The 24,568-nt window shown below is 43.2% G+C and overlaps 1 protein-coding gene and 1 long non-coding RNA gene across 2 annotated transcripts; one reads left to right on the plus strand and one right to left on the minus strand.

Annotated features, from left to right (window-relative positions):
- The first annotated feature begins 3,103 nt into the window (after positions 1–3,103).
- On the plus strand, positions 3,104–12,829 carry LOC130121556 (Golgi phosphoprotein 3-like). Its single transcript, XM_056290405.1, has 5 exons — positions 3,104–3,713; positions 4,634–4,765; positions 6,283–6,397; positions 9,117–9,277; positions 10,672–12,829. The coding sequence occupies exons 1-5, from the start codon at positions 3,501–3,503 to the stop codon at positions 10,933–10,935; spliced, it is 885 nt and encodes a 294-aa protein (XP_056146380.1). The 5' UTR covers positions 3,104–3,500; the 3' UTR covers positions 10,936–12,829.
- On the minus strand, positions 4,909–22,492 carry LOC130121557 (uncharacterized). Its single transcript, XR_008811087.1, has 3 exons — positions 22,152–22,492; positions 9,460–9,520; positions 4,909–4,993 (listed from the first exon to the last, which is right to left on the minus strand). It is a non-coding gene; the product is annotated as an uncharacterized LOC130121557 (long non-coding RNA).
- Positions 22,493–24,568: the final 2,076 nt, after the last annotated feature.

Genomic DNA, 24,568 nt, shown 5'->3' on the forward strand with positions numbered 1-24,568 from the left:
TAGGCGGGAGAGAGCGGCAGGTGGGGTTAGCCTCCTCATCGGCCTCTTCCTCTTTCGAACTGTTACCCCCATCTCAGGGCTGCCAACTTTTCAAAAAATCTCGGAGTGAGATTTGGTGGGGCTGACTAAAATTTTGCCATATACACACAAATTTTTGTTATCCCATCCAGCATCACAGCAACAACGTTTATTCAGAACAAGAACATTTACAATCAAGAACTGTACAAAATGTGCATTTGTTGACAAGCCAATGACACCAGCAAACTCTCCGAAGCAGGACTTTTGTGTGTTGGACTTCATAGTGTTGTTTTAAGAGCTGTGTGCCCTGTTATACTGGTTAGTGGCCTTCTTTGAGGCCTTGATTATTGCTTGGGTGGGCTCCCACTTGAAGCAGGGCTCAAGGCCAGCCATCTTTACAGTCATAATTGAAGACAGGGTTCCACCCAGGGCCAAGCTGTTCCTGGTCTTGGTCTTGTTTAGTCCCACCACAGAAAACACGCTCTGTGCATCTGCATTGGAGTGGGGCAGCACCAGGACCAGCTTAGCAATGGTGGCAAGCCTCTGGAACAGGCTCACCCCTGTCACCTGTGAAGAACGAACCAAGAACGCGGTGGAAATAAACTCAATGTTTTTTGTTTTCTTCTAGGTTGATGCATAATTAATTTTGTCTATCAAGACAAAATGCATGCATCTGTATGATGCAGTAAATACACAATTTAAACAAAGCAGCGTATAGATGCATGATTTTGACATAATCTGTTAAAATGGAATAAAACTGACACTTGAGAGCTTATTTCCACTGTGTGCAAGAATAATTCTTACCTTACTTTCGTTTCCTACTGGAGGGCCGTCAGTTCGCGGCTTTCGTCGATCACAAACCGCTGGTGTTCGCGGTGGCCAAGGTGGCAGAGCCGTGGTCAGCCCGCCAGCAGCGACAGTCGGCCAACATCTCAGAGTTTACCACCGACGTGAGGCAGGTCGCTGGGAAGTCCAACCCGGTCTCTGGGGCCGCCCATTTGGGACTCGACTACAGCCAGATGGAGGCTGACCAGGCCGCCGACCCAGGAGTGCAGGCATGCAGGATCGCCGTCACAGGGCTGCAGTTGGAGGAGGTGGCTTTCGACGACGCCGGCGCCACGCTCCTGTGTGACGTCTCTACTACGGGTCAGCCCCGCCCCGTCGTTCCGACTGCGTGGAGGCGGCGGGTCTTCGACGCAGTCCATGGGCTGTCTCACCCTGGCAGAAAGCCTTCACAGAGGTTGGTGGCGGCAAAGTTTGTCTGGCATGGACTCAACAAGGATGTGAGGGACTGGGCTGACACCTGTGTGGAGTGCCAACGCTCCAAAGTGCCCCGGCACGTCAAAGCGCCCCCTTTTTTCATAAAGTTTTTTATGATGGTGATGGCAAGAACTGCACGCATGCCGGTATCTTTATTAAAAGTGAATTAGTGATCCTCATTGCCCTGTGATGGCCTTGGCGGCCTGTCCAGGGTGTCTCCCCGCCTGGCGCCCAATGACTGCTGGGATAGGCTCCAACATCCCCCCCCCCCCACGACCCCGAGAGCAGGATGAGCGGTTCGGATAATGGATGGATGGATGGATGGATGGATGAATCAATAATAGCCTAATTTTACGCATGATACATGATGACGAAGACACAGAAAAATAGAAATGCACAGCATATTGTCAATATTTTAGAGACCCCCCCCCAAAAAAATTTTTTTTCCACAAATCATGTTTTCAGGGGAGCTCATGTATGAAGGGGAGCCATGCTCTCCCTGGCTCCCCCGTAGTTCATAACCTGCATGAAGCACCAGGCTAACATAGGCTAACGTAAAAAAAATCCGACAAAGAGAACAGGGCAACTAGGGGGAATGTAACTGCTGGGGAGTCAGTCAGGGAAATGGGGAACAGGTGAGCAAGGCAGGGCAGGAACAGAAATGGCAAGACCAGCGAGCCTTCAACATTTTGACATGTGCTGGTAAAAATGCATTCACAAGGCGTTGGTTACTTCCTGAACCCCCCACAATACAGGAGTGGCTAGATATAGTAAATGACATTTATGTTATGGGAAAGATTACTTTTTCCCTCCCTCTTCAGAAAAATACGTTTGTTAAATTCTGGACCAAGTGGGGCAAATGTGTAAGACCCTTAAGGCCAGATTTTGTGGAGATATTGAATTAATGACATGTTAATACACCCTCTCTCTCTACCATCACACTCCTTCTCCCTACCACGCATTGGGAACCGTCACACACTCCCTACCACAATCTGGGAATCCTCATATCAGCTCTCTCCCGTATAGAGTCTTATGCACACACTTTACCTCTCCCAAATTGTATAAAGTTCTTAAAGTTTGCTTTTTTATAGTTGGTATTTTTTGTTTATTTTCTCTTGCAAGTTAAAAAAATCCCTGAACGGCAGAGGAAAATTAAACTGTTTTTGTTTTGATATAAATTTTGTAATATATACTGCTGTGAAAAATTAAGTATTAAACTAAAAAAAAAACAGGAAACCCAGACAACACAACCATGACCATACACATTTTAGTAATCATGCTCTGGCTACTTGTTTTAATTAAACAGAGGAACGATAATAGCATAGATTTAAAGGGGTATATACGATAACGATTAAGAAAAAAGAGAAAAATACAAGATTAGTTAAGTGATGTGGAGGCTAGGAAAGCTCTGGAACATGTAGACTTCTTTATGTAAGGAAGTCTACTTTTTTTCCTTTTTTCCTTTTTTTTGCGAATTTGCATTTATATATGTAATATCTGGCTGTAGGCACATCAATACATTACGAGGGTGACGTTAATGGATGTCTTGTTTTTAATAAATCAAGTAAAAGCAACCAAGATATTTTCGAGCAACTGCCCCCCCTCCCAAAAAAAGTCACAGATTATCCCAGCTGTCTAAATAACGCTCCCACAGCTCGGTGGACACTGTGAAGGTACAGTAGCTCACGTTTACGTTGTAGCGGCGGTCTTCTATATGGTAGTTTATAAAGCCGTCTGGCGCCCCCGTGTGGTAAAGGTGCATACTATGTGATTAAGTGGCTTTTCCCCTCTGACGATCAAGTTTAGATTTTATGGGGCGGGGAAATTGACTTCTGGATGCTTTTCGTACTGTTCGGGCTCCCGGTGGGACCGTTCGGCAATTTCGGGGCGAGTAAACGTGCCGAAAAGCACCCGAGGAAAGCGGGGCACGGAACTGCGGGGTGAGGTGAAGGCGAGTACGAGAAAACGCTGCGGAGACTAGATTGTACGTCATCCATCCCCACCATGTTGGATCAGGAAGTGGAGAATAAAGCCAAATAAAAGTCGTTTGCAGAGCGCCGCCGTGTTACAGAGGCAGTTTCCTCGGCTCGCCGGCTGTGTGAAATACCAGCGAAAATCGACGGCCGCCAATACCGTATGCCGTAACGGTGTGCGTTGCGTGTCAACGGCTGTCGGGGGGGGGAGACGCAAATCCGTCAAATTTGGTTTGTTCAGCACGAGTTATGACTTCGCTCACTCACAGGACCTCCGGCCTTGTCCAGCGCAAGACCGAGGCGAGTCGCAATGCCGTCGCCGACAAGGAGAGGGAGTCGGGAGCGGCGGAAGAGGAGGACGCCCGTCGCGAGGACGGAGAAGACGACGACAAGGGGGACTCGAAAGAAACCAGACTGACGCTGATGGAGGAAGTTTTACTTTTAGGCCTCAAAGACCGAGAGGTTCGTGCTTGTTTGTTTTCGAAACTTGTTAGGTAGCTTAACCGGCGGTAGCGCGTAAAACGTATTGCTCCCCATAGCCGTGGTGTCCGGGGCTTTATCAAGCTAACGGGCTGGGCTAACGTTGGGTTTAACTATCTGTGACTTGACGCTACGCTCACCACGGTGAAGGATTGAGCTGGGCAGGGGCTCGGTATGACAGCTTATTGTCCTTAGGTGATCGATACCCGGGTTGAAATTCGGATATTATCATATTGGGATACAAGTTCTTCCGTCTATTGAATTGTTTACGACGAGAAACAATTACCTAGACATTCTCACAAAACGGGATCTGAGATACAGGAGGGAGTGTGGTTTGCAGAGAAATTGTTTTGCTTTGATCAACGTTGCCGAACAGCTCGACGTGATGAACCCCAGTCGGATTCTTCAAATGGTGTTGCTGTATGTTCAAGCAGATGTTCTTATGTAATGATACTGTGTAAAACCCTGCTATGACGATCACGGTTGTATTTTCCATGTCGCCCGGCACAGACCTAACATTAACTAGCGTCGCCACTTAACCGTTCATTGTGTGTACCATGAACCCTGGTTTGCTGGCAGAGGTGGTGTTTACAAATTGCAAACGAACCTTTTACCACAAGTCCAATCAGTTATGAGTTATGTGCAAACTGCAAATTACCAACATGTGTGGCATCGTTTTGTTTTGGGCTTGGCTTGCACCCATGTGCGAGGATGTCAGCAGTTTCGGTGAAAAACCCTTTCGTTAAATAATATCGTTATTGTTTAACTTACACAATGATGTTTGAGTTAACCCATCTGTTGTTAGTTTATCCACAGCAGTCTAGTCGTCAGTGTGGAGTAGCTCCTACCAACACGTCACCTAACCATTAAGTTGCACCTTTGTTGACTTTTCTTATCTTCAGGGCTACACATCCTTCTGGAATGACTGTATTTCTTCAGGCCTCCGAGGATGTATGCTAATAGAGTTGGCCCTACGTGGAAGGCTTCAGCTGGAGGCCTGTGGAATGAGGAGAAAGAGCTTGCTAGCAAGGAAGGTGAGGAGAAATGTGGTGTGTGCAAAAAAAAGAGTCAAGTCAATTTTATTTGTATAGCCCCGTATCACAAATTACAAATTTGCCTCAAGGGGCTTTACAGCAACACAACATTCTGTCCTTATACCCTCGCATTGGATAAGGAACAAGCCCCCCCCCCCCTAAAAAAAAAACCTTTAACGGGGAGGAAAATATAGGAAGAAACCTCAGGGAGAGCAACAGAGGAGGGCTCTGTCTCCCAAGACGGACAGTGTGCAATGGATGTTGTGTTTACACAATTTACAGAATACAACATTGAAAGAGGATAACAGAATTATACATTTATGAAAAATATGATGCACAGCATGCCAAGCAGTGTCCAGACGTCACCGGAACAGCCCAGGACCCAAGCCACACGACCAGCATAACCATGTAAAGAAAAAGAAAAAAAATAGTCACACATCTTAATGAGAGGAGGATGCACCACTGAAACAGGATAACAACATTATATGGATTTATAAGATGTATAAAAAGAAAGCTCTGGATTTTCAAGCAAGAGCTTGAAAAGGCCCGGGCTCTCCTTGCAGCTAGCTTCCATCTTGCTAAAGTGTCTATTAATACTGAACAGCCAGGGCTGCTGTTTGGTAGTCACTTCTCTGCTTTGCTCTGCCTATGAGGCAGGCTTCAGCTTGAGACCTATGGAGTGAGGAGGAAGAGTTTGCTAGAAAAGGACGTGAGGAGAAACGAGTGTGTGAAAGAAGATCTTGGAAAAGGCCCGGGCACTCCTTAAAGCCAGCGTCCAACCCACTAAAGTGTCTTGATACGGATCAGCCCCAGGGTTGCTGTTTGGTATGGTAGTCAACTCTCAGCTTTGTCTGCCTTGGGAGGAAGGATAAACAAAGAAGATACTTTTGTTGAGCTTAAGGCTGAAATTCATGATTTCTCCTATCTACCCCTACCTCTTGCAATGACAACTATAAACAAGATGTAGCAACCGTTGTCAACTTGTATGTCATCAGCTTGGCAGTAAGCTGTTCCCACCCTTGTTAAGGCATCCTTGGACCAAAGCTAACACAGGCAGTCTCATGTCTTACACACTAGATCAAATTGTATGGGAACATGTTCTACTGAAATATTGATCATAGAATTGGTAGATTATCTGTCCAAAAGAAGCATCCCCACATCATCATCATCATCATGTTTCACTCCATGTTCCTGCCTGGGTAGGAAAGTGTTTGCCGCTGCACCAGAGTTCGTCCTGTTTGGTCAAAAATTTCAACAGCGGTATATGAGAGTGTCGCCCACCATTATGTAACCTGACTTTATGATCTGAATCGATAAAATAGATTTGTAATGGATCCAGGTTATTGGTTTTAAGAATAACATAAAAAAAAGATTCTTCCTTGTGTATTTCCCCTCCTGTGAACGTGTATTACTTCATGCAGTGATTTCTTTATTTACAGTGTGTGTCATGTGTCCATGTGTAGGTGAATCTGAAAGGTCTGTCAATTTCAAATGTTTTTGGTTCCTAATGTGTGTAGGTGATCTGCAAGTCAGATGCGCCTACTGGAGACATGCTGCTAGATGAGGCTTTGAAGCATATCAAAGAGACCCAGCCTCCAGAGACTGTCCAGAGCTGGATCGAGCTTCTTAGTGGTGAGCTGAGATGATTTTATTTGCTCTGAAAATTTACATATACTTATACCCCAAAACCACTGTGTGCTTAGATGTGAAGGCGTCCCTACATTTGGCAACTGAACCAGTCTTTGCCGACACTGGCTGTTCAGACTTAAACACTGGTTTTAATGATCTGTCTTGCCTACCATCTTGAGCCTGTTAACACCAGGCAATGGGACAGATTGAGGGTTTCACACTTGAAGACTCATTGGCATGAGTCTTCTCATGTCATCTCAAATTTTGTAGAATGTTGCAGAAACATGTCAGCTCAAAAAGGAAGTCAAAAAAACAAAGAGTGCTAAAGAAGAATGAGACGACTGGCAGAACGATAACAGTGATTTTGTCAAAGTCAAACTGCCAGCCAAAACATATGTAAATAAACAAATATTGATTTGTATAGCAGTCACTCTGCTTCAAACTTAACAAAAACAAAAGTCAAAACGTTGCACATTGAAGAAGACTTGTCTTGAGAGACAGCTGCTTCAAATATTGCATACTCTCAAGAGTAAAGGCGGCTACAACAGCCATTCTCTTGACCACTGTCATTAGACATCTTTTCCATGTGTGTGCAGGTGAAATTTATTGGCGATAAAGTGACCGCACGTATAACCTGTTCTGTTTATGTTCCAAAGCTTCATTCTCATCTTTGACCCATTCACACTTCATAACGCAGTCATGACAAAAGTAAATATGCCTGGTTGAGAGCTGATGGGGTGGGGGTGGTTTACCACACATGTAGTCCACGTATACATGTACGTGATCTACATGTGGTTTTTCATAGTCTTGGCTGAATCTTTATCAGCAAAATATCTAATGCGTATATACTAACATAAACTTTTGAATCTTTCTTGAAGTGTGGTCTGTAAGGGTGGGCAGTATAGCTAAAATCTGTTATCACTGTATATGTGATTTTTATATCATGGTAATGGTACACTGTAAAACATAATCTGCTGGTTTGGCTTAAATAAGTAAGGCAACCTATCACAAGCCCTTTTCGGAGTAATCTCAAGTCGAGTGTGCAAAACTCAAATGATCAATGATCTTGTTGGTTCAAATCCGCTTGTTACCTCTGGCTTGGTCGGGCGTCCCTACAGACACAATTGGCCGTGTCTGCAGGTGGGAAGCTGGATGTGGGTATGTGTCCTGGTCGCTGCACTAGCGCCTCCTCTAGTCGGTCAGGGTGCCTGTTCATGAGGGAGGGGGAACTGGTGGCAATAGCGTGATCCTCCCGGGTGCTACGTCCCCCTGGCGAAACTCCTCACTCACAGGTGAAATGAAGTGGCTGGCGACTCCACATGTATCGGAGGAGGCATGTGGTAGTCTGCAGCCCTCCCTGGATCGACAGAGGGGGTGGAGCAAGTAACATAGGGGAGAAAATGGGGGAAAATCCAAAGAAAAAGAAAAAAGCTCAATGATCACTTCTCCATAACATGGGGGCTACCTAAGAGCCACAGTAAAGACAGACAAATCCAATGAATGTGTGTGTGTGTGTGTGTGTGTGTGGGGGGGCTCTTTGGTAGCCCCCATGTTATGGAGAAGTGATCATTGATCATTTGAGTTTTGCACACTCTAGTTGAGATTACTCAGAAAAAAGGGCTTGTAATAGGTTGCTTTACCTTTTTTTTTAAGTTAAACCAGCTGATTATTTTTTACAGTGATCGATATAGTATGTAGAGAAGAAATATTATATTATGAATGAAGTGTGTAGTTGTGGCCCTGTGATGGCCTGGCGGCCTGTCCAGGGTGTCTCCCCGCCTGCCGCCCAATTAACTGCTGGGATAGGCTCCAGCATCCCCGCGACCCTGAGAGCAGGATAAGTGGTTTGGATAATGGATGGATGGATGGATGGATGGATGGATGATGTATTTGTTTTGGGTTTTTTTTTGCGGGTTTTTTTTAAAAATTTTTTTAGAAATTCAATTAGGAAATGTTTTATTTCTTCATCTTAAGGCGGTAAAAGAGATCGTTCATATCTCCACCATGCATTTTTTCCCTAGGACAGCAAAGGAAAGATCATGAATAAGTCACGAGCTTGAGTGATTGGCGCTCAAGAAATCACCGAGCATTTACGCACCAACTAAATCCAAGTGGGTTTAGTGTTAAATGTAGTTGGTGGTTAACTTTTGGGTTGATTTTAGATAGTGGTTAAGTTTACGGATAAGGTTAGACAGTGATTATGTTTATGGTTAAGGTTAGGCTGTCATCATGTTGAACAATCTGGAATATGAATGGGAGGGGGAAATAACACCACTTACTCATGAATTATTCATGATACTTCCTTCGCCATCCTTGGAATAACAAATTAACTTCCACCACTGACAACAAATGTGGTGCGTCAGTTTGCAGAGTATATTTTTCTGTTCAGTGTTAGATTTTCTAGACCCGATCAGTGTTCACACATCAGAAGTGACTCCCTGCATAGTAACGAGTTCCTCTCTGTCCTTCTTGTTTGGTGTGGGAGGTGTCCTGTTCTGCATTTAAAACTTCGCTCTCTTCCAAGTTGCTCTCAGAGCAACTTGGAAGCCCAAATTCAGCCCAGATGATTTAAAGCCAATATTGCCGTAAAGCGGTCCTGCTGTAGTTGGCTATAAGCTGTAGTGGAAACGATATAGCCGAATCTCCAGTTTCTACCATCCCACGGTATATGCATACCGTCATACCACCCAACGCTGATGTTCTGTTATGTGTTGTCTTTCAGGAGAGACATGGAATCCTCTGAAACTGCACTACCAGCTGAGAAATGTCAGAGAGCGTCTTGCAAAGAATTTGGTTGAGAAGGGAGTTCTTACCACAGAGAAACAGAACTTTCTGCTTTTTGACATGACCACACATCCACTCACCAACAACACCATCAAACAGGTGAGATGCACCATTAAAGGAAGGGGAAGGAACTAAAATTGTCTCCATTGTGTTGTTGTTTGCCACAGTGCTAGTACTACTGCAGTATTATAGTCTAGTTTCAGCATTGCAGTTTTTTTTAAACGTTTATTTGGGAAGGGACAATATGCATTAATCAACATTCGAAACAAATGTAAATGTACCTGAGTTAGCTAAGAGGCTAGTTTCCGTCGACAATCCCTTCCCCTGGTGTTGTTAGGCATTCTAGGATAATAAAATAGTGCAAAAAATGAATGAATAGATAAACATACAACATAGTTAATATACAATGCAAGAAAAGCAAGAGCAGACAAACAAGAAAATGTATAAAGAATATACAAATAATGTAGAAAAAAGATAACATAGTATAGAAAATAATATATATAAAAAGCAGACATACAACACAGCTAATGTACAATACAGTTAAACAACGTGTTAAAGGAGTGTGCTACTAGCATGAATGTTGACATTGTTGGTTCTTAATAAGCCATTTCTTGACATTACACTTCAAATGAATACTAGGATGGGGACTCTTATTGATTATTTAAGCCAAATATTGTTCCAAACTACTAAATTCAAAACAAATGTAACAGTTTGCATTTTTTCTAATTGTAATGTTAGCATAAACAATCTAAAATCACCAGTAGACTGTCTTGTGATGGATTTACAAAGCAGGTGAGGACCTAGGCTAGAGTAAATTGCTATATTATACCATGGCTCAGTTCACTGTGGAAGAAAATGCCAGAAAAGGGGGAATACCATTTCAGCTTTGGTAGCAATGTGAATCTGATCCATTCTATTAGTACACTACAGAATAAATCCCAGCCAAGGAAAGAAAGTTGGCCCTTATATTTTTAATTGTTATTTAAAGGAACTGCTATTGGAGGGAAGTGACAGCCACACTTTGGTGCTGTTGGAAGACAACTCAAGTAAATAAAAGTTAGGGTTAATACTCCTTCCTGTACCCCTGACCAAGCCAACAGGAAAAAGAACTGGAGTTGGTCCCCAGGCGCTGCACCACAGCTGCCCACTGTTCCTGTACAATATTCAACAGCAAAATGTAGAAGACACATGTCATTGTAATCAAACAACTGGATAATGACAAAAATAAAGTGGCTTTCTTAAAACAAATAAAACAAGGGGGCTTTCTTTAATTAAATAAATGCCGTTGATGTTTATCAGACCATAATAGGAACAGTTTTGACTGGTTTCCCTGCCCTAATGGTTCAGTTTCATTGTAAATTTGTTTCAGTGCAGGTCAGTTATCTTAAAAAATTTTTATTTTTTGTTGTTCCTTGAGGGGGTTCTGTCCCCTGATTGTATTGTATTGTTTAAAGTGCATATAATAATAGATACATTCGATTTATTACACACAGCGACTCATCAAGAAGGTTCAGGAGTCAGTTTTGGAGAAGTGGGTCAATGACCCAAACCGTATGGACAAGCGGATTCTTGCTCTAATCCTTCTGGCCCACTCATCTGATGTTCTCGAGAATGCCTTTGCTCCGCTTCAGGATGAACAGTATGATCTGGGCATGAAGAGAGTCCGCATCCTACTAGAGCTGGAGCCAGAGACGGAGTGCACAAAGCCAAATGTAAATGAACTGATGTGGGCTGTGGTGGCAGCATTCACTAAATGAAAGCAGTAGATTGGTACGACTGGAAATCTGGCCGTGGTCTGCGATATTTGATTGGTTAGCAGACTTCACTTAATGAGACAATCCATTTGGGATGCCTGATAGTTCACCTATTCCAGATGATATTTCAGTGGCAGACCATGTTAACCTGATGCAATCTTATTGGTGGTGGGTTTCTCCAAATTTACTTGGGCTGTTTGGAGACCTTCACTGGATGATAGATGACCGGCAGATTTCACCTATGGTTTGTTGGACGTTGGCAGTTGATCAGTTCTGAGTCTCCTAAAAGATAAGCTTCCGTTCCCAAAGTTTGAAAGGACATTGGATGATTCACGGTGGGGGACAATGAAAGTGGCAGCAGCGATGAAAATGAAGATTTTGACTGGCCAGGTTTCACTTGTACATTAAGGAAGCACCATCTTTCCTTCATGTATAAGATCTGACTAGAATCAACTGCGGACCTCTACTCCATACACTATTCCATATGCTTATGCAAGGATAAAGGATAGCAAGTCACATGGAAGATGATATTCCTAGCATCCTAGCTCTGCTGCTTCCATACATCCAATCCTGCTTACCATGGAGAGTACATGTTAATGGTCAGTGCTATAACAAACTCTTTGTGAATGTCATCAGTTCACTGAATCTCCTCTCTGACTTCTCTCTTCATTCCTTTCTCAGTGAATTTTGAGGAGGAAAGAGAATGTTAGGATTCCAGTAAAGGCTTAATTTACTCCTGCATGGCTGAAAAATGTTGGTGTAATTGGCTTTATTTGGTCCTGACCTAAATGAAGTACTAAGACCCAAGTCCAGTAAAAAAAAATTTTTTTAGTTTGGGCAAATGTTAATTCTTTTTTTGTGACGATTCTTCCGTTTCCGTTTATAGATGCTTGAGTAGTAGTCTGACATCGACCAACTATTTTGCACAGTCAGTGGCTCTTTAGTTAGGGCAGTATTTAGGGGTATTTCTTTGGATTTAATTACTAAAAAGAGATTGAAAATTTTAATTAAAGACTAAGGGGTCATGGTATCAGAGTCTAAAACAATGCAGTTTAGTCTTTGCCTGTTTTATCATTGTGGTTGCAGTTAAGTCATTCCTCATTATCGATATACTACTCAGATGTTCCTCTATGTAGAACATAAAGGTGCACAAATAGAAATTGATCTAATCTATATCTGATACAAGAACAGACTTGAATGTCTGTCTGTGCTTGTAGCCTACACCGGATTTGTGACTGTTATTGTACTTTGGCTGGAGTAGTGCTGCTAAATAGGTTGGATTTATCTCTAGAAAATTGGAAGTTTCATTCTCACTACAACCCTCAAGTTTATAAATCATGCCATGTTTAACTGATATTTCTTGCTGACACGTTGGGCCTGTTTTATTGGTATGCATTATAGTGTACAACATGCCAATTTTGGACAGGTTACATGGGGCACTGATGAAGCTCTGAGAATGACGATTTATAATTACATACAAACCATTAAATGATGTTTTGTTCTCAGGCATGGCAAATACTGACCCTGGGATAACCATTGTTTCAATGTCATATTTTCCGTTACAGAAGTAACACCTTGGTGTGAACGGCGTGATTTGTGTATTAAACTGTCACCCATTAGTTCTTTACATATTGTACTGTCTTTTTTTTTTAATTACCATCATTGCCTGTACAGTAGGTTTTAAGAACAGTTCAACACAGTTTACATTAAATTGACCATGCATGCCACTGGTGGAGGGTTGGTGGACTTGTGGATGTAGCTATAGAGGAAAGGCTTGTATGTAATTAGTCATTTATGTGTAGGATGAAAATCAATGAAAGGGATCTTCTCTCCTATCCTCTACACTTCTGTATGCTTTTGTATTACTGTAAAAAATAAAGAATAGATCTTTTAAGTGCCTGAATTTAGCACTGTTTGCTGTTATTATTCCATTATTTATTCACTTAATATGTATTGACATTAATTCTTCTCATTGGACCTGTTGGATAGGCGTTGTCCTCCATTGAGTTAGGGGACATGCTTATTCAGCTGTAGTTCTATTTGATGCATTTAATATTTACTTGAATTTTATTGGCAGCCATTAAATTTGTACTGAGAAACCTGTCTTGGACAACATAAAGGTGTTGGTGCACAACATCAAGCTACATGGATGTGAACGCTTTACTGTAACAACCAATGATAAGTCACTTTGGGATATCTCTCACCAGAGACCTGAGTGAATTAATGAACAGCTTTATTAACAACTTGTCTTCTACACTATCATCGCTTAGTGAATGAAATGGCTAAAGACGCTTTGAACAAATCAACGCTAGAAATGTCATTTTATTTGAGTATAAATGACGTACTTCAGTAAATCAAGGACAGCTAACCGACCGACCAGAGGGGGCGCTAGTGCAGCGACCAGAACACGTACCCACATCCGGCTTCCCACCCACAGACACGGCCAATTGTGTCTAGGGACGTCCGACCAAGCCGGAGGTAACACGGGGATTCGAACCGACGATCGCCGTGTTGGTGGGCAATGGAATAGACCGCTATACTACCCAGACACCCTTTCTCACTTCAATTTGGACTTTCACAACTACATGATCATATTATTCAGCATCGCTAACATCGTAACATTTTCAAACATAACTGTAACTGCTTTCAGAAAGATAATTCAAACATCAAATTCCATTACTTACAATATCGCTACGCTACCTAGATGCATGTTTAATATCACTTTTAGTCTTGCTTTTCTAAATAATAAACTTCCAACGGAAAAAAATATTCTAAATTCTAAACGTCCAACAGAAACTATTTTAAATTATTAACTCCCACCAGAATATATTCTAAATCCTAAACATCCAACAGAAAACATTTTAAATTATAAACGTCCAGTGGGAAAAAGATTCTAAATTATAAACTTTCAACCGAAGTCATTCTAAATTATGAACTTCCACCAGAAAAATGTTCTAAATCCTAAACTTCATCGGAAAGATTTCTACATTATAATTTTCGAATGGAAAAACTTTCTAAATTATAAATGTCCAGCAGAAAAAATATTCTAAATTATAAACTTCCGATAGAATACATTCTAAATTATAAACTACCAACAGATTTTTTTTCTAATTGTAAACTTCCAACAGAAATTTTTTTTTAAATTATAAACTTCCAACAGAAAGCATTCTAAATTATGAATTTTCAGCGGAAAAAAATATTCTAAATTATAAACTTCCAACAGAAAACATCCTAAATTATAAACTTCCAACAGAAAAAAAAATATTGATTATAAACTTCCAACAGAAAAAAAAAATTTTAATTATAAAATTCCAACAAAGCATTCTAAATTCTAAACTTACATCAGAAAGCATTCTAAATTATAAACTTCCACCGGAAAAAAATATTCTAAATTATAAACTTCCAACAGAAAAAAAACATTCTAAATGATAAACTTCCAACAGAAAGCAATTAAATTATAAACTTCCCCCAGAAAAAAATATTCTAAATTAATTATAAACATCCAACAGGAAGCAATCTAAATTATAAACTTCCCCCAGAAAAATATTCTAAATTATACACTTCCAACAGAAAGCATCTAAATTATAAACTTCCCCCAGAAAAAGATATTCTAAATTAATTATAAACGTCCAACAGAAAGCAATCTAAATTATAAACTTCCCCCAGAAAAATATTCTAAATTATACACTTCCAACAGAAAGCAACTAAATTATGAACCTCCCCCAGAAAAAATATTCTAAATTAATTATAAACTTCCAGCAGAAAGCATTCTAAATTCTAAATTTCCAACAGAAAGCAATCTAAATTATAAACTTTCTCCAGAAAAATGTTCTAAATTATAAACTTCCAACAGCAAACCATTCTAATTTATAAACTTCCAACAGGAAGCATTCCAAAATATAAACTTCACCAGAAAAATATTCTAAATTATAAATGTCCAACAGAAAGCATTCTAAATTATAAACTTCTGCCAGAAAAAATGTTCTAAATTCTAAAATTTCAACAGAAAGACATTATTAATGATAAAGTTCCAACAGAAAAGCATTTTAAATTCTATTGGGTCTAGTCCACACTGCCTACTCCACTGAAGTCCATGGAAGAATTAGAGAGGGGGGGAAATCATTTTTGGCAAAAGAATAGGTGCCTATCAACCAGTAAAAAAAAGTTTTTTTTATTTTATGCTATAACTTTAGCTATTATTTTTAATTACGCAATAGAAAGTTTCAATTTTGTTAACCCTTTACGCCCCCCCCCATCCCCCTGGATGCTGTTTTGTGACCACAATCGTTGTTACTTTACGGGATAACTTGGTTAACAACATCTAGAGAATTTTTGAAAATAATTAAGCAGATGAGCATTCATTTTTGTATTTGCATACCTTTTCTTTACCTTTTTTTTTCAATTTTCTCACTTCTGGCCTGAAATGGTAGAAATGGTTATCCTCTTGTTAACAATTAAAATTGTTTTCCTTAGGTGAAAATGTATTTTCATGGAGTCGCTGCCTGGATTTTAACCTGCTTTAAGCCAATTGTACTGACTTGAGACAGATGTGAATCGACCTCTCTGCCACACTAATATTTTTTTTATAATTTATCCGTTAATATTAAGTGAAATATATCAAAACCCAAAAGGATTGTAGAACAAAACCAGTTTTATGTAAGCGAACTATTTTCACACAGAACTGACTTCAAGCAGACATTGTATTAGTGGGTATAAATTGCCTAGATTTTGAGTAGTCTGCCATAGACCCAAGTAGAGCAGGAACCACAAACTGGGAACAATCTGCTTTAAAATGCTCCTGATGATATCAGCTGCATAGCATGGATACCTTTTGTACTGGAAGTCAGTAGACAGTAGGGAAGTTAATGTTACGCAGGGGTTATGTGATGCTGGTCCCCCGACTGCGCTGCATCTAATTTATTACACTGTTATGCCCTGTGAAAGTACCTTCCCTTTCCCTCCTCAGCAGTGTTCGTTGTATTGTGGATAAAATAATGTCGATGGAATACACTAATAGAGTTTCCTGTGACCATGCCAGTTGTCGTATTTTTCCACAATTGGGAGTACTTGCACATTTATGTCAAGTCAATTTTATTTGTATAACCCAATATCACAAATTAAAAATTTGCCTCGGGGGGCTTTACAGCGACACAGCATCCTGTCTTTACGCCCTCGTACCGGATAAGGAACAATTCCCTAAATTTAAAAATAAAAAATAAAAAAACCTGTTAACAGGGAGAAAAAAATAGGAAGAAACCTCAGGGAGAGCAACGGAGGAGGGGATCTCTCTTCTACGACGGACAGACGTGCAATGGATGTTGTGTTTACACAATGTACAGAATACAACACTGAAAGAGGATAAACAGAGTTATACTGGAATTATAAGATATATAAAGAATATGAAGAGGAGGATGCTAAGCAGTGTCCAGAAGCCACCGGAACAGCCCGGGACCTGAGCCACGTGACCACCGTCACCATGGAGACCTGACAGGAAGACAAACCACGTGCAAACGGGAGACTCACATCACCCCATTTACATACACGGGAGAAGAGAAAGGAGAAGACATCATCCAGGGAGAGAGAAAAGAAAATAGTTGCAACAATCAATAATCTATACTCTATTATCTTGTCAGCAGTGTAATGATCTGTGCCCTCTGGCTATGTTAACTTATAACATTAATAAAGCAAGGACGACTTCTCTCGTGCTGGGTGTTTATTCACCGACCGGATTCCGACTGACGTTGTTACGTACATCACGTGACTTTGTTGTGGCGCTACGGAAAGCCGTAAGGGACATTAGCAAATCAAATGTTACTAGCAAATATTACATCTCCCTTTTTCTGAAAAGTGCTGCTTTCTCTGCAGAGATACAGACCACGTTGAGCACGTTTATAAGCGAATACAATCTTAATAAGAAAGAATATGAAAGTGGAACTCTTATATAACTGGACTGCAACAAAGTAGTGTAAAACATTTCCTTCCCTGTCTAAATGTGACACCGTAATAACATTTCATCTTTTTTTTTTTTTTTTTTTACATTCATAAGTCAAGGATTTGTCTTGGTTTGACCGTGCGACCTGACCTCGTGGTGTAACCAGGCTGTGTGTCTGGTTGTCGCTGATTGTTCGTGTCTGGAGGTTCAGCATGCTCTTGCTGATGGGCTTGTGTGTTGTTGTTAGCGCTGGTAACAGTCTGCTGTGAAGTGTGTGTGTGTGTAGTGTGAGTGTTCACTCTGCTTTGTCGCAGGTGTTGACGGTTGCGTCGGTAGATCTGACCTTCTTTGGTTTGGATGTGGTAGCTCCTGTCTGTGTTCGCTGGTCTTTCCACAGTTGCAGGTCTCCAGGATCCATCCTCCTGCCGGAAGCGGATTGGTGTGCCTGCGGGCAGGTGGGGCAGAGGTTTGGCTGTTCGGTTGTAGTATGCCTGCTGGCGCTGTTGACATACCTCTCTCCTTTTGTGAACATCCTCCTGACTGGCGATCTGTGGCTGCAGGTGTTTTGCTGTTGATGGGAGAATGGACCGCAGCCTCCGACTCATCAGTAGCTGTGCCGGTGATTTCAGGTTGTCCACCGGTGTGTTGCGATACTCCAGTAAGCTCATGTAGGGGTCTTTGTTCTCAGCTTTGGCTTTGTCCAGGATGCGTTTGGCCGTCTGGACAGTCTTCTCGGAGAGGCCGTTGCTCTGTGGGTAGTGGGGGCTTGTGGTGGTGTGTGAGAAACCCCATGTCTGTGAGAAGTTGCGGAACTCACCAGAGCTGTAGCACGGACCGTTGTCGCTGATGATAGTCTCGGGGATTCCGTGTCGAGCCATTGCTGCTTTCAGCTTCATGATGACGGCAGATGAGGTGCAGCTGTAAAGTCTTTCTAGCTCGAAGAATCTGGAGTAGTAGTCCACAGTGACTATGAAGTCCTGTGAGTTCCATGTGAATAGGTCTGTGCCTATCACTTGCCACGGCCGCTCGGGTATGGCGTGTGACATCATTGGTTCCTTTGCATTTGCGCTGCGCCGTTCTTGGCATATGCTGCAGTCTGCTACCGCATCCTCGATCTGTTTCCCCATGCCAGGCCAGAACAGTAAGTCTCTTGCTCGGCATTTGCTTTTTTCCACGCCAAGGTGGCTGGCATGGATGCGCTGTATCATGTCCTTGCGAAGCTTTTGGGGGACAATGATTCTCTCACCTTTGAACAGGATACCGTCCATTTCTGAGATTTCTGCTCTGTGGTTCCAGTATTCCTGGATGCTGGGCGGGCACTTTTTCTTTGTGTCTGGCCAGCCAGTGAGTGTGGCTCGTCTGAGTGCGGTGAGCTGTGGATCTTGCGCTGTTTCCTGCTTGATTTCTGTGAGTCTTGTGTCGCTCACAGGGATGTTGCTGAGGACTGTGTGCACTTGGGCCTCCATCCCTTCCTGTAGGTCACTGTCGTGGTGTTCTATTGACTTGCGTGACAGTGTGTCGGCCACCGGTATGTCCTTACCGGGGCGGTGGATGATTTGGATGTCGTATTTTTGGAGCGCCAGGATCATCCGTTGCAGCCGGGGTGGTGCTGCTGCCAGTGGCTTTTTTAGTATTGCCTCCAGAGGCTTGTGGTCTGACTCCACAATCACTTTTCGTCCATACATGTACTCGTGGAACCTCTTGCAGCCGAAGACCACAGCGTAGAGCTCCTTCTCTATCTGTGCGTAGTTTTCTTCAGTGCTGTTGAGTGACTTGGACGCATAGGCAATTGGTTTGCCATCTTGGAGCATGACAGCCCCAAGGCCACTTTTGGATGCATCCACTTGGAGTCGCAGCTCTTTCTGCGGGTCGAAATATGAGAGTACTGGACCTGGGTGCTGTGTAATGAGATTCTTCATCTCTTGGAACGCCTTGTCGTGGACTGCATCCCACACAAACTCACTGTCCTGTTTCAGAAGCTGTCTGAGGGGTGAGTTTATCTGTGAGAGGTGTGGAGCAAATCTGGCGAGGTAGTTGATCATGCCGAGGACTGTCTCCAGCTCTGCTTTGTTCTGTGGGGGTTGCATGTCCTTGACCGCCTTCACCTTGTGTGGGTCTGGTTTGATGCCTTCGTGTGAGAGCGTGTGGCCGAAGTAGCTTACCTCGGACACGCATATGTGACACTTGTCGGGGTTGAGCCGCACCCCTCGCTCCCTTGTGCGCTTCAGCATCGCTCTGAGACGCTGGTCATGTTCCTCTTTAGTCTTGCCGAACACTAGTATGTCGTCCACTATGGCCGTCACACCGTCCAATCCTTCATATGTTTCATCCACGCGTCTCTGGAACTCGTCTTGAGCGGACACGATTCCGAATGGCAGTCTGAGGAAACGATACCTGCCAAACACTGTGTTAAATGTCGTCAACATTGAGGATTCAGTGCTCAGTTTGATGGCCCAATAGCCTGACCGCGCGTCTAACACGCTAAAGTACTCAGCTCCAGCAAGCTTTGTGGTGGCGTCCTCCAGCGTGGGGAGGGGGTAGTGAGGTCGTTGTATCACTTTGTTAAGAGCTCTGGGGTCTAAACACACTCTAAGTTTGCCTGTCTTTGGCTTCTCAACAATGACGAGTGCGTTCACCCATTCTGTGGGTTCTGTTACCTTACAGATTATGCCGCCTTTCTCCATGCTGTCAAGCTCGTCCCTCAGTTTGCTGCGTAGGGCGATGGGGATTCTGCGTGGCGGGCAGACGACCGGCGTTGCATCTGGTGTGACGCGGAAGGTGCACTCGCCTGGGAACTCTCCTATTCCCTGGAAAACATCTACATACTCATCCATTATGCTCTGTGATGTGACATTGTTTTCCTCGCTCACAGCCATCACTATTTTTACCAAGTTTAGGTCACGGCATGTTTTCATTGCCATGACTGGTGGGGCGTTTGTGTCAATGACGTAAAAGTCCAGCATCATTGCATTGTCTCTGTACTTACATTTGAGTTTGCATGTGCCTTTCACGCTCAGCGCGCCTCCTCCATATTCAGTGAGTCTGTGTATTGCTGGTTTCAGTGTCACATTTTTGAACAGCGCCTGGAACAGGTTGGTGGGAATAGTATTGGCCTGTGCCCCAGTGTCTAGTTTAAACTTTACCTTCTGTGGAGGTGTGCCAATTCCAACCTCTACGTAAGCCTGCTCGTTGCTTTTTCCGTTGTTCTCTATTGAGATGCAGTCTATGTACAGCTCTGTCTGTTCTCCCACAGCGGTGCTCTCCACTGTAATGTTGTCGAAGTACAGTTCTTCCTGCTCTCTGTCAGTGGTGTACTCTTCTGGGTTCTCTCCGACGGCATGTACTGTGCCGCGGTAGTACTTTGTCTGTCCCTGGGAGCTAGACTTGCATACTTTAGCAAAATGATTGAGCTTCTTGCATTTAATGCATTGTTTACCCTTAGCTGGGCAAGTGGCTTTAGCGCCGTGTAGCCCTCCACAATAGCTACACGCCCTGGCGGCGGTGCTAACGTCCCTTTGTCTGAAGTTAGCGTTAGCTGCTTTGGGTGCGTTCGGTTTGTAAGTCTTTCTGCCTATTGCGTGCACCGTTTCATGTGTGCTGCCCTGGCCCATAAACGTTAGCTGTTGCTTTGCTAGCTCGTGTGAGCGGGCTACATCTATGGCTTTTTCTAGCGTTAGCTCAGCTCCCTGGCTAAGTAGCTTTTCTCTCACTCTGGGTGAGTTGGTGGCAAACACGATGCGGTCCCTGACCATCTCGTCGGCATTTGGGTAGCCACAGTCTTTGACTAGGAGCTTTAGCTCAGTTACAAATCGTTCGAAGGATTCACTCTCTCCCTGCATCTTTTCATGAAATTTATATCTGGCATAAATCGGGTTTGCTTTGGGGGTGATGTACTCAGTGTACTTATCGTAGTACGTTTCTAGCTTCTTGGCTTGTTCTCCGCTGAGTGTCCAAGTGTTGTGCACATCGCGCCCTTTTTCCCCTATCCAGAGCAGGAGGTAGCTGCATTTCTCCTCTTCATTCTTCCCGCGCAGGGGGCCCGTGAACATTAGCTCCGTTGTTTGTCGAAATCGTCTCCATGCTTCAGGTAAGTTCGCCGATTCCCAGTCCATCCGTGGAGCTGGAACGCCGTACGAATCCATATTGGGTATTTAAACTCCGCTACTCTGACACCATGTAATGATCTGTGCCCTCTGGCTATGTTAACTTATAACATTAATAAAGCAAGGACGACTTCTCTCGTGCTGGGTGTTTATTCACCGACCGGATTCCGACTGACGTTGTTACGTACATCACGTGACTTTGTTGTGGCGCTACGGAAAGCCGTAAGGGACATTAGCAAATCAAATGTTACTAGCAAATATTACAAGCAGAACAGTGTTTGGTAAATTAATTGAGATAGAAACCGACCCGCCATGCAGCACATGTGAAGCACTCAACGTAAAGGCAACTGTAGGCTGAGGCAAAAAGATTAGTATTGAGTTTGGATTTAAAGGTCCCAACAGAGTGATTGTCTGATGGCAGCAGGCAGGTTATTCCGCAAGAACGGGACCCGAAAGGAAAAGGCCCTGCTACCAGCTGACTTCTTTTTAACTTTGGGTGCACACAGGAGCCCTATATTTTGAGAGAGGAGCGCTCGAGATGGAATGTACGGTTTAAGGAGTCCAGACAGGTAAGATGAGGCAAGCCCATTTAGGATTTTATAAGTCAGCAGAAGCACTTTGAAGTCTGATCTAACATGGATAGGAAGCCAATGAAGAGAGGCAAGAATTGGTGTAATACGATCAAATTTTCCAGTTTTATTTTAGTTAGGATTCTAGCTGCAGCACTCTGAACCTTCTGAAGACTTTTAGTCCTAGCATGTGGCAGATCTGAGAACAAAGCATTACAGTAATCAGTCTGGATGAAACAAATGCATGTATTAGAGTCTCTGCCTCAGCCATGGACAGGAAAGACCGAATTTTAGCTACGTTATGTAAGTGGGAAAAAGGCAGTCTTGGTTATGTCTTTAATGTGCTTATCAAAGGGAAGGAAGTAAGGAAGGAAGAAAGGAAATGTCTAGCATTGTAGATCCCGGGAAAGACCAGAGGTCTCTCGTCATCATCGTCAATCAATTTTATTGAGCATGTGAAAGAAAACATATAAGCGATGAAAACAAATAACCAAACAAAATCATCGGCAACTTATAAGTGACAAATAAGTAACTCAGACGTTGTCTGTGATCTTTAATCACGTGCGAATTGTCCGTGTCCATAATTTGTAAAGTAACAAATCCAGCGCAAATTACCTGCCATATTTCGGCAAACACAGAAGTCATCTGATAATAGTATTAGTCCCGGGCGAGTCGGCGTCTCAGTAATTTGAGGTGGTTTTTTTTTAAGGCAAGGTTTTTCTGTTTTCTCCGCACCTTTTTCCTGCCTGTTCCCCCGTCGGTAATTATGGAGGCTGTGGTGGAAATTATAAATCAAAGTTTTGACAGCTTTTTGTGTGCGAATCCAGGGGCCTCATCTCACTGTACAGCGTGGAGACCCATTCGCAGAGAGAGCAAGCTCAATGACAGTAGAAGAGCCCACCGACTGAGAGCGGATCCCGGCCCCTCGGGCGCCGAGCTCACCAACCACCGGCCCTTTTCGCCCGTACCATCGGGGAGGTGGCGCGTGACGCAGTACTTCCGGGAGCTCACTTTTTTCTTCTTCTTCTTCTTCTTCTTCTTCTTCTTCTTCTTCTTCTTCTTCTTCTTCTTCTTTCTTTGAGGCAAGAAAGGGCTGACTGTGTCTCTTGTAGCAAATAAACATTTATAGCTGCAAACTTGTAGGCGTACTTGCTTTATGTCAGCACATCAGATGTATAGGGAATGCGGGTACGTCACCCGCGTTGTATGTTGCGACGGGGGCGCCATCTTGTCAGGAATGCGCTCTGTTAAGCATGTAATAAAAATGTAAAGAAGAGTCTTAACAAAGCAATCTATGAGCGATCTGTTCATCCTTTCACACTCACACTAATGGCAATTCGGCGCGCAAACTGGGTGGTAGTCAGAGTTTTTTTTTCAGAATTTTTTTTTCTGATGCGCCGCCACGCTTCGATGGTGATGGCAAGAATTGCATGCATGCCGGTATCTTTATTAAAAGTGAATGTGATCCTCATGTATGAATCATGCATAAATAATAGCTTAATTTTACGCATGCTCCGTGATGACGAAGACACAGAAAAATAGAAATTCATAGCATATTGTCAATATTTTAGAGACCCCCCCCCAAAAAAAATTCACAAATCATGTTTTCAGGGGAGCTCATGTCTTACTAAGGGGAGCCAAGTTCCCCTGGCTCCCCCATAGTTCGCACCCTGTATTCCGGGCGTCAGTGACTAGCTAATGACTAGCGCTCGTGTGTATATGTGTGCGTGCTATGAGAGAATCTGCCTGGGTGCAAGGCAGCAGTGCAGGCATGGACGTATGGAATTTCATTGACTTGGGCATTCTCTCAATAAGCAAGGGGAATGGATTTGATAACGAAGCATGGAGACAGCGCTCTGAAAACTGCCGAGTGGATAGACCGATGCACTGATTTTCAACACGGTGAAAACCTAGTAAAGTGGGGAAGGGGGGGGTCTACCCTAATATAATAGCTGCGACGCCTATGGGTAGGACTATGTACAGTCAGGTTATAGCAGTGGCGGCTGGCCAGTACATGGCGCTGGGCACCGCCCCCTTCAAATGTCAAGAGATGAAAATGTGCTTAAACATGTTAAATATAATTTAGTTGTATAATGCAAATAATTATGAAATAAAGGTGTTTTTCAGTCTGTGAGCGTCTGTCAGCAGGCATTAAATATTGGTTCCAAATGGTCTTTGGTTCATTTCTGTCTGAATACATATTGCTCCTGGGTGAGGGGCGCCGGCCGAACGGTAAGCCCTCAAACTTTTGGTGAGCAGGTGACCTGAGGCTGCTGTTTAATTGGTTTCTTCAGAGTTTCCATGTTCTGTTCTGTGCGCCCCAGACACTCCCACTTTTATTGGCAGCGAATTGGTATTGTTTTAGTGTTTTTTGATCTAATGTGATTGGACAATTCTCGTGGCTGTCAATCATGTTCACACCCACCACCACGCCTCGTCTCGACTGTCAATCATCCACCGCCTACGAACCCTGATAAAATCTATAGGCCAGTGTTTCCCAACCCAGTCCTCAATGAACCCCTATCCTACAGATTTTATTTGCAACCCTGAAAAGGTACCTGTTTGTAGTCAAGGGTGTAAAAACCAGGTCCAGAAAGTAAAAGTCCAAACCATGTATTTGCTCCACTCATGCACTACACCAATAGATTCTAGTCAACACCACTCCTCAACTAGGAAAACTACTTAATGAAATCAGCTGGTTTAGTAACATGGTTGGAGCAAATACACGGTTTGAACATTTGCTTTCTGAACCTGGTTTTTACAACTCTGGTAGTTATTCAACCAATCAGCAGGAATTATGTCAGACGTTGCACACCTTGCATAATTAAGTGCTGTGAGATGATTGGTTGAGTAAGTACAAGCAGGGCTACCTATGCAGGGTTACAATGAAAATCTGCAGGATAGGGGTTCCTTGAGGACTGGGTTGGGAAACACTGCTATAGGCTATCCCAGACTCGCCGTAACCGGTCACGGCCAGAGCGTCCACGGGGTAAGGCATTCATTAGGCCACCCTTGCCCAAGGGATAGTGGGT

The sequence above is a fragment of the Lampris incognitus genome, chromosome 12 (assembly GCF_029633865.1).
Source record: "Lampris incognitus isolate fLamInc1 chromosome 12, fLamInc1.hap2, whole genome shotgun sequence".
Classification (NCBI taxonomy): Eukaryota; Metazoa; Chordata; class Actinopteri; order Lampriformes; family Lampridae; genus Lampris; species Lampris incognitus.